Source organism: Carcharhinus amblyrhynchos, chromosome 16, assembly GCF_965287045.1.
Source record: "Carcharhinus amblyrhynchos chromosome 16, sCarAmb.v2.hapA, whole genome shotgun sequence".
In the NCBI taxonomy this organism is placed as follows: Eukaryota; Metazoa; Chordata; class Chondrichthyes; order Carcharhiniformes; family Carcharhinidae; genus Carcharhinus; species Carcharhinus amblyrhynchos.
This window is the reverse complement of record NC_137339.1, coordinates 46,874,808-46,888,160: the sequence shown is the minus strand read 5'-3', so window position 1 is coordinate 46,888,160 and position 13,353 is coordinate 46,874,808. Positions and strand designations below refer to the sequence as shown.

Genomic DNA, 13,353 nt, shown 5'->3' with positions numbered 1-13,353 from the left:
GGCACAGCCGGGTAACACATTTGTACCCCCATTGAAAGGTGTAGATTCCATACAACAGGAGGGAGCAGGTCAAAAGTCCCTGCATGAACAATAAAAATCAAGAAAATCACTTGCAGCTACAGCGTCCAGTGGCAGCACCTCCTCAGACAAGGAAAGACAAGATCATTGTTGATGAAGCGCCAAGATGGAACAGGAGACACAGAGAACCCAGACCACCAGCGATAAAACATCCAAGAATATTAACCTCAACTCAGTGGAGCAGCAATGCACCTACAAATCCCAGAAAAGACACACAAGGCCATACAAGCTCCTGGCAACTGGGAGAGCGGAGATTAGCCTGTAACCCTGACACCAACTGAGTGCACGGCTACAAAACCACCCCAATGTTACCCGGTTGAACTTACAGGCCTGGCACAGACCAGAACTGCTTTCTCAGCCCTGCAATCCTGAAGAAGCGCAATAGCACCACAGGTATGCAGGGATACATGCAGCAACTTGAGCTTGTGTGGAAAAGACTAGACATTTGAGATAATAAATCTGCATTCTTTAAAATGGGTTTGAAAATAGCAGCAGTCAATGTGCAAAGTATTAAAGGTGCTTAGTAAGGTGTGGTCAACCTCATTTACCTGGCCAATATTAAAGCCAACCTGCTGTTCCAGCAGGAGTGTGGGCTACTGCACCTCAGCAGCCACAGACGCTGGTTGAGCTTATAGTCTCATGGGCCATCCACCTGGTCAGAAGGAAATTGCCATTCCTCTGGCCTGGGTATTCTGTTGAGGTGGGGCAACTCCACTGTCTCCGAAGTTAAGGAGGTGGTGGGAATATGCCTCCTCATAGCAGATGTCACAAAACCGCTCTCCTCAGACTGATTAATGTGTACGCCCCGCCTGTAAAAGATTGAGCAACTTCCACTGCTGCTAACTACTTCCAGGCCAGTCATTCTGGCCAGTGATTTCAACTGTGTCATCAATGCAGCTGGACAATCCAGCAGAGCTGACACCAAACTGGATGCCACTTCCAGACTCCTGATGGAAGCAGTTAAAGATGGCAAGCTGCACAATGACTTCAGCAACCCAGCAGACAGAGTGCCGGGAAGATACACATGATCGCGGCCAGGTGAGTCTGTATGCTCCATCAGAGACTTCCTGTTTGTGTCTCTCTTACTCTCAATCAAGTCCACTGACATCAAACCAGTATTCTTCTCTGACCACTGCCTCCTACTTGCCAACTGTCACCTATAGGCCACAGAAAGCAACTGGCCCGCAAGGGGTACCCAGACGTGCACTCAGATCCTGCATGGATCAGCTGGCGGGGGTACTCACAGACATCTTCAACCTCTCTTCACAACAATCTGAGGTCCCTATCTGCTTCAAGAAGATGACCATCATCCCAGTACCTATGAAAAACCAAGAAGTGTGCCTTACTGACTATCAGCCAGTGGCTCTGACATCCATCATTATGAAGTGCTTCAAAACGATAGTCATGGCACAAATCAATTCCAGCCTTCCAGACTACCTGGATCCACTACAGTTTGCCTACTGCCGCAACAGGTCCACAGCAGACACCATATCCCTGTTCCTGCACTCAAAAGCTAGATAACAAGGACTCTTATGTCAGACTCCTATTCATTGATTACAGCTCAGCCTTTAACATTATTATTCCCACGAAACTCATCTACAGACTCCGTGGCCTGGGCCTCAGCACCTCCCTCTGAGACTGGATCCTGAGCTTTCTAATTCACAGACCACAATCTGTAAGGATAGGCACAACACCTCCTCCATGATTATCCTCAACACTGGTGCCCCACAAAGCTGTGATCTCAGTCCCCTATTATACTCCTTATAAACCAATAACTGTGTGACCAAATTTCCCTCCAATTTGATTTTCAAATTTGTTGACAACACCACCATAGTGGGTCAGATCTCAAACAATGACGAGACAGAGTACAGGAATGAGATAGAGAATCTGGTGAACTGGTGCAGCAACAATGATCTCTCTCTCAATGTCAACAAAATGAAGGAGATTGTCATTGAGTTCAAGAAACATAAAGGAGAACATGCCCCTGTTTACATCAATGGGGACGAAGCAGAAAGGGTTGACAGCTTCAAGATCTTAGGTATCCAGATCACCAAAAATCTGTCCTGGTCCCCCCCTTCCCGACACTATAGTTAAGAAAGCCCATCAATGCCTCTACTTTCTCAGAAGACTAAGGAAATTTGGCAATCAGCTATGACTCTCACCAGCTTTTACAGATGCATCATAGAAAGCATTCTTCTGATTGTATCACAGCTTGGAATGGCTCCTGCTGTGCCCAAGACTGCAAGGAACTACAAAAGGTCGTAAATGTAGCCCAATTCATCATGCAAACCAGTCTCCCATCCATTGACTCTATCTATACTTCTCACTGCCTCGGCAAAGCAGCCAGCATAATTAAGGATCCCACACATCCCAGACATTTTCTCTTCTACCTTCTTCCTTTGGGAAAAAGATACAAAAGTCTGAGGTCATGTACCAACTGACTCAAGAACAGCTTTCTGTCGCTGTTATCAGACTTTCGAATGGACTTATCTTGCATTAAGTTGATCTTTCTCTCCACCTGAGCTATGACGGTAACACTACGTTCTGAATTCTTTCTCATTTCCTTCTCTATGAATGGTATGCTTTGTCTGTATAGCATGCAAGAAACAATACTTTTCACTTTATATTAATACATGTGACAATAATAAATTAAATCAAATCAAATCATACCAGAGGGTGGGCAGGGGGACATGGAAGCAGAATATAAAAGTGTTGACCCCAAAGAACTTCAAAGAGCTCAAAAGAGTTCAAAAGGTTGAAGAACCCTGAAACCTTTCTTTGAGTCTCCATTGCTCTGGTGGAAAGCAATTAAAGGGAGTGTTAGGAGTTCTTCAGAAGGTGAGAGCGAGATGAAGAGAAATGTCCTGACTCCAGAACAGCATGCAGAATCTGTTCTGACTTCCGTTGATGGGGGTCGATGTCAAGGAGGATCTCTGGGAGGTAAAGAGCTAGCAAGCCTTGTTCTTTGCTTTGGAAGCCTTCAAGATTATCTTCCAATCCAGAGTCCACTCAGTAGAGCAGGATGAAAGGTGCTTGTGTTTTGTCTTCCAGAAGTTCCACAGAGGGAGCTCTGCAATCAGTAGCCTGAAGTTAGATAGTTCAATAAAGTCATCACGGACTGATATTCTGAAGATCTGAAAATCCTTCTGTGCCGGACTGTGTGACCTGAAGCAAATGGACAGCATGGTCTTCCAGTTCTTCCAGTCATCTATCACAGAGATCTTAGACAACACTGAGCAGCAGAGCCTGGACAAACCTATCTTTGGATGAGCTGGCAAAGGCTGCCTAGTCCTATGAGATGAGTTAACCCCTGGAAGCAACGGCTTACCAGCTGAGTTGTATTCAGTTCTACGGGACTGGATTGGCCAAGACCTGCTGGAAGTGTACAAAAGTATGCTTCTGTATGGCAGCAAATTAGAATCCACGAGGAAAGGCATCATTACCCTCATCTACAAGGGAAAGGGAAGAAATTGGTGACCCATTTTACTATTGAGCATGGACTATAAGATTCTAACTAATGTCATTGCCAACTGGGTCAAGTCTGCTCTGGAGTTGGTGATCTAATCTGACAAGATCTGTGCATACCCGGCAGAAAGATCTCTGGTATTCTCCTGCTTCTTGGATACGATTGCCCACATGCAGGACAGGAGGGTGGGCACCTGCCTCATTAACCTTGACCAGGCGAAGGCATTTCACAGAATATAGCATGTTTACATGATGGATGTGCTCTCCAAAATGGGGTTTGGGGGAGAATCTGCAACTGGATCCAACTGTTCTAGTGCAGTTTCAATCAATGGTGGAAATCAGAAATCTGTGAGATCAAATCTGGTGTCAAGATGGCCTGTCCTCTCTCCTCTGTCCTGATTTTATGTTGTGACCCCATCAAGGAGGATCTGGGCATAAGAAGGGTGACAATTTGAGAGAGCAGAGCCCCGCAGGTCAAAGCCTTGAACTTGAACAGTGTACTAGAACATCTTCTGCTCAGACCCTACGTCAGTGTGCAGACTTCTGAATGGGTGTGACTAGTTTAAACTGGACTCAAGAGCCAAGGTAAACTATGGCAAGAGTGAAACTATATTTTTTGGGAACTGGACTTTGCTCCCTTCATAGTCAAGCCAAATTGACTGAAGTTGCTGGGGATATGATTTGGAGGGGCTGGGGCTTGAATCAAAACTGGGAGGAATGCATTGCCAAGGTAAAGCAGAAACAGGGCTTGTGGGAGCAACGTTCTCTCTCTATTGCAGGAAAAAACCTCATTTATTATGAAGTGCTCTCAGGATTGGTGTATGTAGTGCTGGTCCAGCCCATGCCCCAACCCTACATTGCAACAGTCACCTGAGCCATCTCCAAATTCATCTGGAGATCCAAGATGGATTGTGTCCGGAGAGACACCATGCATAAATCTCTGGGCAAGGGATGGAACAATGTACCCAACAACACACTTATCCTGATGGTCACCTTTGTGTGCATTGCATCAAGCTGCACATAAATCCTTGGTATACAAACATCAAGTGTCACTATACACTGAGGTTCTACCTGTCCCCAATGTTACAAAAAATGGATCAGGCCACATTGCCATGGAATTCTATAAGTAGTTGGACCATTCCAATCACCTGTCCCTCTTGTAAAAGTTTATTCAGAAGAACACCTTTGACACAAGGCAATCAAGCAGTGGTCTACATCTAATTTCCTTGAGGCCCTGAGGGAAAAGGAGATGGTGGATCCTGCTTAGTTGGTTCCCTAAGCAGACTGTCAGAGTTATTTGATAGAACACCTTTCAAACAAGCACCGAGACCTAGCTTGGATGGTAATGATGATGGCACTTCCCATCAGATTCTCATGCATGCCCAAATTCTCTGCACCTCTGTATACTGCTCTTGAAGAGGCTAGCGGGAAGAAGAAATAGTCACACATCTCCTTGTGGAATGTGCCTCTGCAAAGGAGGTCTGGAGAATGATGCAGTGGTATTCGTCAAGGTTCATCCTGAGTAGCTTTGTGACACAGGACTCTAAGCTCTATGGGCTGTTTCCAGGGACGCATTCCAAGACAAACATCAACTGCTGCTGGAGTATCATCAACTTGGTGAAAGATGTTCTTGGGCTTGCCTAAAATCTATTGATCTTTCAGTGCAAAGTATTTTCCTTGACCACGTGTTACAGGCTGGCACATTATGTGCTGAGAGACATGTGCTATGGCAGCCACTGCCAAGGCGCAATGGGGAAAAGCGAAGTAGCTTAAGAACATAAGAACATAAGAAATAGAAGCAGGAGTAGGCCATCCAGCCCCTCGAGCCTGCCCCGCCATTCAATAAGATCATGGCTGATCTGTCGCTGCTCAGTTCCACTTTCCCGCCCTCTCCCCATAACCCTTAATCCCCTCTCCTATCAAAAACCCATCAACCCGCGTCTTAAAAATATTTAGCGAGGCAGCCTCCACCACTTCAACGGGCAGAGAATTCCAGAGATTCACCACCCTTTGAGTGAAGAAGTTCCTCCTCAACTCCGTTCTAAACCGCCCCCCTTTTATCTTGAGGCTGTGCCCCCTAGTCCTATTGTCTTTTTTGAGCGGGAAGAGTCTTTCCACCTCTATCCTATCCATCCCATTCATCATCTTATACGTCTCAATGAGATCTCCTCTCATTCTTCTAAACTCTAACGAGTACAAGCCCAGTTTATTCAGAAAACAAGGTGAAGCCTTCCATTGTTTGCTGGAGCAGACGAGTGAAGGAGCAGAGAGAGAGCTAAGATTTTACCTGTTAAAAACCTGTTTAAAATAAGTTTAAAGCACTTTGTTCTTTGTAGAACTGTTTAAAGCATTTATTTATTGTATTTACTGCTTTAAGAATTCTGAGGGAGTGGTTAGCAGGCAGTTGTGGGCCATCAGCTTTAAATCAGCGCCAGGTTTAAAAGGAGGCCTGGTGTAGACAGCGGGCAGCGTCTGAGCGGGCAGCGGAGTGAGTGGGAAGCAGAGTGAGCTACTAGGGCTTAATATCAAAAAGGGCTGGAAGGAAAAAAGGCCAGGTGAGTTTGTTTGAAAAACAAAAAAAACAAAAAAATTTTTTCAAAACTACTACAGTGAATAATGGAGGGGCATGTGATGTGTGGTTTCTGTATGATGTGGGAACTGGTGGACCCTAGGGTTCATCCCAGTGACCATGTCTGCAGTAAGTGCAGGTTGCTAGAGGAGCTCCAGCTCAGGGTAAATGAGCTGGCCTCTGAGCTACAGACACTGAGGCTCATCAGGGGGAGAGAGGGTGCCATTGTCAATGGGGTGCAAGTGACATTTATTTAGCTTGAGAGACTAATAACCAGCAAAACCCCTCAGACTGTGTGTATAATTTTCACTGTGTGTAACTTTATTGAAGCACCGCAGAGTGCAACATGAATAAAGTATTTAGTTTGTAATGAATTTTGGACTTTGCAATGAATGTTCTCAAACTAAACTCAGCGTAAATTTTGATCTCAGGAGAAAATGTAAATATTGTCAAACTTTACTATTGTACTAATTGAAAATGTTTTGTAACGTGGTTTTCAGATTTTATATGAATAAAGTATATTTTTGCAAAAAAAAATTGCCTTAATAATGTATGATGTTCATGGAATCACAATGTGATGCTTAGATGCCTTCACATTAACTGCCAGGTTTATATATTTGCATGATGTCCCTTCTCAGAGGAATCCACTTCCAAAAATCTTAGCTCAATAAAGAAAGGTTCTGGGAAGCTGAGGTGTGCGTGGCAAAGATAGACTTCTAGAATTATACCAGCTGAAACTGCACTATCTGCCAACACAAAATGCTCAAAGTGTTTTTTTTTGCTGTTTATTCAGTTAGGGCTATCCCAATTGTTAGGAAAGAATCTCGATCCACGTCCGTAGATCTAGTCCTCCAGGTTCCATTAATGAGAGTTTCTAAAATCTTGAAAGCCTCAATTAAGACCAACTTGGTTTGACTTCCTCATTGTGAGGTTAAAGCTTAACTGTGTCCTAAAACGTCTACCTTACCTCTGCTAAAGATGATTACCAGGTGGTCATCAAATAACAAGAAAGCATGGTTTTTGAGTCCTTGCTAAGGTGCATCAGGTATGAGGCATACCTCACAAGTGTGCAGAAAATGATCCCCAGTATTCTGGTTAATATTTATCCCTCAATCACAAAAACAGACTTTCTTGTCATTATCGCAGTGCTGTTTGTGGGAGCTTGATATCTGCAAATTGTCTGTTGCCTACATTATAGCAGTACTTACATTTCAGAAGAACTCAGTTGACTGTAAAATACTGAGACATCCAGTGGTCATGAAAGGCACTGCACAAATACAAGTCTTAATTCTATCAAACAAAGGTAAGAGCATGCAGTGGAGAGCATTGACTGGGTGGTTACTAGAACGCATATAAAGAAATACTAATATGAGTTGAATAGAGTTGGGAAATATAGAACTATAATATTTCACTCTGAAAGATTGCCTTCTTTTCACCAACAGGCTATCAGGAGTAAAATGCCTTCCTTATGGTGAAAATATGAATGCATTGCCATTGTGCTCATATATATTGCAAACACACAATATACCCCATGAACTAGCTCAAAGTTTAAAACATCAGTGGAAAATACTTGTCTCACTACTGATTCAAGGTAGGCATCAAAACCCACATATATGAGCATATGTTTATATACCTGATTTCCATGAAATTGTCATCCCTAGCCAACGCAAAAAATATTACTCCAAACCAAAGGAAAAACTTTTCCATGAATCTCATCTGGAGTGAATTTAAGATTGTATTTTGTCTTTGAGGATCAGGCGACCATTATGAATTTGTTTACGAAATTAGATGCCTATTTTTGGAGCCCTGCCCAGGAATTAAATTGATAAAAGTGAGGTAACTACCAAAAGGCCCCACCTTTGATCCCGAATCTGTGTGTATTTCAACTGCAGTTTCTTTATAATTTGGTTGTGGGATGTGGGAAATACTGGACAAGTTGTATTTTTGTTATTGCTCACCCTTGGTCATCCAGATAAAGTGGTGTTTTGCTTTCCCTGGAAGCTGCTGCAGGCCTTTTGGGGGATAGTAATTCCACAGTTACATCAGCAAATTTTCAGACAGTTATCCAGTAATGATGAAACCTTGGTCATACTGAACAATTCATCTGAAATGTATTAATAGGAACATCATGTTTGCCTGAATCACAGATCGATCAGGCATGCCTGCTTTTTCTGAAGACCATGAAGTAAATGAGGAAAATGTGTACAGAAGTCAAGTGAAGACATAATTACTCTCAATTGTGATTCTCTGGGATAGAATCATGCTCATGGCTATTTATAAGGCAGAACAGAGCACATCTCAATCACTTCAGCAAACAAAATGTACACTGCACACACTATATAGTCAGGTGAAAGTATAGCCCATAGGTTGCAAATCAAGTGTAATGGAGCCATATTTATTTAATAGTGTCCAGTACATTAATATGTTGTTTAGCCATAATCAAGGGACATCTTGAATAACATCATTGATTGTTAATGAGGAAATTGGTAAATTTAACACAAATTTAATTATGTGGCTACTTGTATAGATTCAACTTGATAGCATTTTTCAACTGTTAATTGTTGTATAGTGGATTAATAATTATGGTAAAGATTTTGAGATGGCATCATGATGTAACAGTGACATCAGCAGTCATGTGCTGGAGACCATGTTGAGCAGCTGAAGTAGTCTGTACACAAGAGAGATGTACATACCTAGTGGCTCATCCTGTCTAGTGTAAATAAAATCATTTCGAAGTGACCAGCCTGAGTTAGACTAGAGTTACTCATGGTAAGAGGGGAAACCAGAACACGTATAGATTGGGCAAGAGACCATCTCACAAAACATTAATGAAAGGTTACATACTCATTAATCTTGAACAGGCAAAAAGTTAATCAATAATCTGTGGATATCGAACCTCTTTGTCTTCAAATTCTCAGTTTCATTGTTGCTATTGACCTGTGTTTCTAACTGAGTAGCACATTAATAATGCTCATTCTGTTTTCTTGCAATACAAATTATACACTAAGTCATAACTATGAAGAAATTATGTGATGAGTGACAAGAATAATGGAGTCATTAACTCAGAGTTACAGATAAAGGTGATTAATGACTCAGTGATGGTGAAAAATCATGGAAGGAGTTTTCTGTTTTTAGGTTAAGGGCACACATCAGTGGGAAAAAGAATGTATTTCCCACAGGAACTGGCAGAACTATCAAATGGGATTCACCCATCTGAAAGATGCAAATGCACTCATCTTGGGGAATTGATTGGCCAGCCCTGCAGTTTGCCCCAATCTCAATGCTTGGTATCAGGCCCCTGTCTCCCAGAAAATGGAATGGTGACCCCCACCCCCCACTGCTGACCAAGGGAACACCCTCAACTCTTACCAAACAGGGGCACCCTCCCCATACCACACAGGCAACAGGGTGACCTGACAATATCCTGCCCCCCTCCATTTGCACCCCCTTGGAATTGCCCACTCAGCCTCGCTCCTTGGATCATGTAGGTCAAGCCCAAGACAGGAGGTGAGAGCCCTGTCTTGTCAGCTTGGATTGGGAATGTCCCAACTTGTTGGGACTCTGAATTGGCTTTAATTTGACTTGATTGGATTGGAATAAAGTAAACAAACTCAGCCTCCCTCCCTCCTCAGAACACCACTCAAGTCCGCTTCCCGCACTGACCACCCATATGTACTCTGCAAAAGAGGAAGTTAAATCACTTATTCCCTTTGAAGAAACCAAAATCAATCAGGCTTAGAGTTAATGTCAATATTGCGGTTCACAACAATGGAGGTACTTGAAATGCCTTCAAACATGAAGAGAACTGTACATAAACACAGCTGACTGGAGACTGAGTACAAATCCATTAAGATGTCAATGGAAGCCTCTTTCAAAGCACTGTACCACACAAATTGATAGAGATCAAAGGTTTCCAATGAGATAGAGACAGGTTCGGGGGGAGGGGGAAGGGGAGGGCACTGAGGGCACAAACCCACTAATTGTATCAGAATTAATGTGCTTGTATAATTATTGTCTGCTATGGGTGGGAACCTGATTGGGGCCAGCGGGGTCGGTCAGGTGAATCCTAAAAGCCATCACACCCACGAGGAATCCCAATTTTTAGCTGACGCCCCATTTAGCAGGGTATTGGGATTCCCACCAGCCTTCTGCTGAGGTCAGTGAATTCTCCCCTTCCCACACTGTTATTAGAGAGGGAGTTCCAGGATTTTGACCCAGCAAAAGTGATGGGATGATACTATAGCTTCAAGCCAGGATGGTGTGTGGCTTGGAGAGGAACTTGCAAGTGGTAGGTGCCCTTATTCTTCTAGGTGGTAGAGGTTGGGCATTTGGAAGGCATTTTAAACATTCATAAATAAACATGCTAATATTTTAAACTGTTCTGCTTCATGTTTCAAATTTTAGAATACTTTACATACAGTTTGTTTTGTAGTAAGCTGTAAAGAAAAGAATAAGTAACATGGATGCTAATATGAAACCATGTGATTTACTTTTTTCATCATGACCCTAGTTCAAAGTCTTTTCCCCATCAATACTGCCTCATCATTCATATTTGCAGTAATTCTTTAAAAGGTCAGGTAGGTCTAGCCAGTCGATAGCCAGTCTGTGCATTATGCATTTCTGAACAAGCTGACGGCACAGAGTCTGTAGAGATGGAACTGCAGAGATAAAGATAATTAAATTATTAATCGCACTTCTCCTGAAGGAGGTTATGCATGTGGTATATAATTATCAATCAGGATATACATATTTATTTGTGCATTATTGACATTTGATCCAGAGATTTGATCCAGAGCATTGATCAAGCGCCACAAACCCAAGCAGTGATTTGACTGGGGGGGACCGTCTCTTGAATTTACTTCATCTGATGTTTTTTGAACCTCGCTTATTTTTCTCTTTTGGAGGGTTAAAAAGAATTCAAATCTGACTTGACACTCTCCCTAGCCTTATGTATTGCCATTCCAAAATGAACTTTACTATTATAGTGTTTTATCTGTCTAGCTTTATTTCTCTGTATGCAAACAATTCTTAATATAAATGGAAACATAACCGTGCAGTCCTGCTGTAAGCCAGTTCAACTCACATATTAGTTCAATTTATGATGCATCTAAAAATTAACAGACTAGGTATTGATTTTCTTTTAAGAAATAGATCAATGAAAAAGTACTGCTGTTGCTATAGAGATAAAAGGAAATTGTGCTTCCTATGTATATAGCTGATGTGGAGTGGCTGATGAAGTAATTGATGACTCTGTACAAAGATTTTGATCAAACTCAGCACTTTTTAACTTTAATTTCACTGAATTCTTTGTTATTTCATGAGATCTGGGGATCACTGGCATTTGTTGCCAATCCCTAATTGCCCTTGAACTGAGTGGCTTGTTGAGCCATTTCAGAGGATAGTTAAGAGTCAGCCACATTGAAGGGCCTGGGGGCCTATTCCTGCTTCTATTTCTTGTGTTCTATTATTGTGAGTTTGGGAGTCACTTGTAGACCAGACCAGGTGAGGACATCAGATTTCCCTCCCTAAAAGACATTAATGAACCAAATAACTTTATATGGTAATGGATAATAGATTCAGGGTCACCATACTGAGAATATCTTTCTATTCCAAATTTTCTTTGATTAATTAATTTATGTTAAGATTTCACCAGCTGCCAAGGTGGGATAATGGTGACTACAACAACTATCGATTATTGTAAAAACCCATGTGGTTCACTAATATTCTTTCGGGAAGGAAATGTGCCATCCTGATCTAACATGGCTCAGCAAGATACATAGCTCAAGGGCAATTCAGGATGAGCACCAATGTTGAACTTGCTAGCATTCCCCATAAATCATTTTTTAAAAAATAATTGAACTAAAATCCCACCGCTGCAAGCTGTGACATTAATCCATGTCCCTAGAGCATTAGCCTGGGCCTCTAGATGACTAGTCTACTGACATTACCACTTCTCACTCATTTCGCCTGCTGAACACAAAATATATTAAAAGGTGAATGCATTCGATTTGGTTTCTGAAAAAAGAACTATTACAATTTCAAATATAGGAGCCCGCAGTTTTTGTCCCAGCATATACTTAAGAATCACAGGTGCAGGACACCATATGAAGGGGCATTCAGGAGTATATATGCAATGTTACAAATCAAATAAATCAATCTGAAATAGTATACTAATGTAACAAATTTGATCTGGTGATACTTACAACCGTAGTCCACTTGTATGATCCTCACAGTCTTGGTGGAAGCAAACACGTCAACAACAGCGTAGAGAGGTTGGTTTATGGGGATTCCTTTAGCACAGGGGCCCATGTCCTCCCCATTGATGACAATGTGCATTTCCCCCATATTAGCACGAATAGTGTACAAGACCCCCACTCTGCTTCCTCTGGCAGTTGCAGGAAGAATGTTAGTCTTATACAGTTGATCCAAGAGGTGACTGTACCTTCCTGGTCTGCTTCTTCCCACCAGCTTATCCTTGGGGATTTTACATTTTCCAATTTGTAGATAGTCTTCCATAGAACAAGGTGGCATTGGAGCAGGAGCGGATTCCTGATCATTAGTGAGGACCTTATTGTGATTCCTGGTTATTGCAAAAACCCAACTACTCCCCAAATTTACCAAATCAGGAAGAGAATACTCAGGTACTGACTCTAGGTTTCTTGGATTGTGTGCTGTCAAACCAACCCTTATATTGCCACACCAGCCTAACTCTTTCTCCACAATTTCGACAAGGAAAATTTTGTCAGGATCCAAAGGTTCTTTGCTGAAACATACCCCATTACCGAAGCTCTCAGCTCTTGTTGCCTGAGTCTGAGAATCATCCAGTCTCACGTTCGTTCCATGAATGTGGTGGAAACGTATATATGGATCTGACATTGCAGCCATTTCTGTGATCCTTGCTGCTTAGGCTATTTTTAACCACAGCAGGAATTTGTGTTACATATCAGTTCAGAGACTGACAGCTGGTGTGGAGGGGCTGACATAACTGAAGCCTACGTAGTACCCCTGCTCCTTCTATTTGAACTGCAAATGTTATCCCATTTCAAACAGCGAAATACAATGAGTTAAATCTGAAATATAAACAGGGAATGCTGGAAATACCCAGATCAGGCAGTTTCTGCAAACAGGAAAACAAGTTAATTGGCAGAATTTTCCCAAGTTGTTGCAGACAGATTTGATTATGAGGGTGGTGAGGTGGAAAAGTCCCATTAAGAGGGTCAGGATCCCAACACGATTCATCC

The 13,353-nt window shown here is 42.3% G+C and overlaps 1 protein-coding gene across 1 annotated transcript; it reads right to left on the bottom strand.

Annotated features, from left to right (window-relative positions):
- Window positions 1-10,086: 10,086 nt before the first annotated feature.
- Window positions 10,087-13,002, bottom strand: neurl2 (neuralized E3 ubiquitin protein ligase 2). The gene is made up of 2 exons (XM_080205060.1): window positions 12,316-13,002; window positions 10,087-10,770 (listed from the first exon to the last, which is right to left on the bottom strand). Exons 1-2 carry the CDS (start codon window positions 12,995-12,997, stop codon window positions 10,655-10,657), a joined length of 798 nt encoding a protein of 265 aa, XP_080061186.1. The 5' UTR covers window positions 12,998-13,002; the 3' UTR covers window positions 10,087-10,654.
- Window positions 13,003-13,353: the final 351 nt, after the last annotated feature.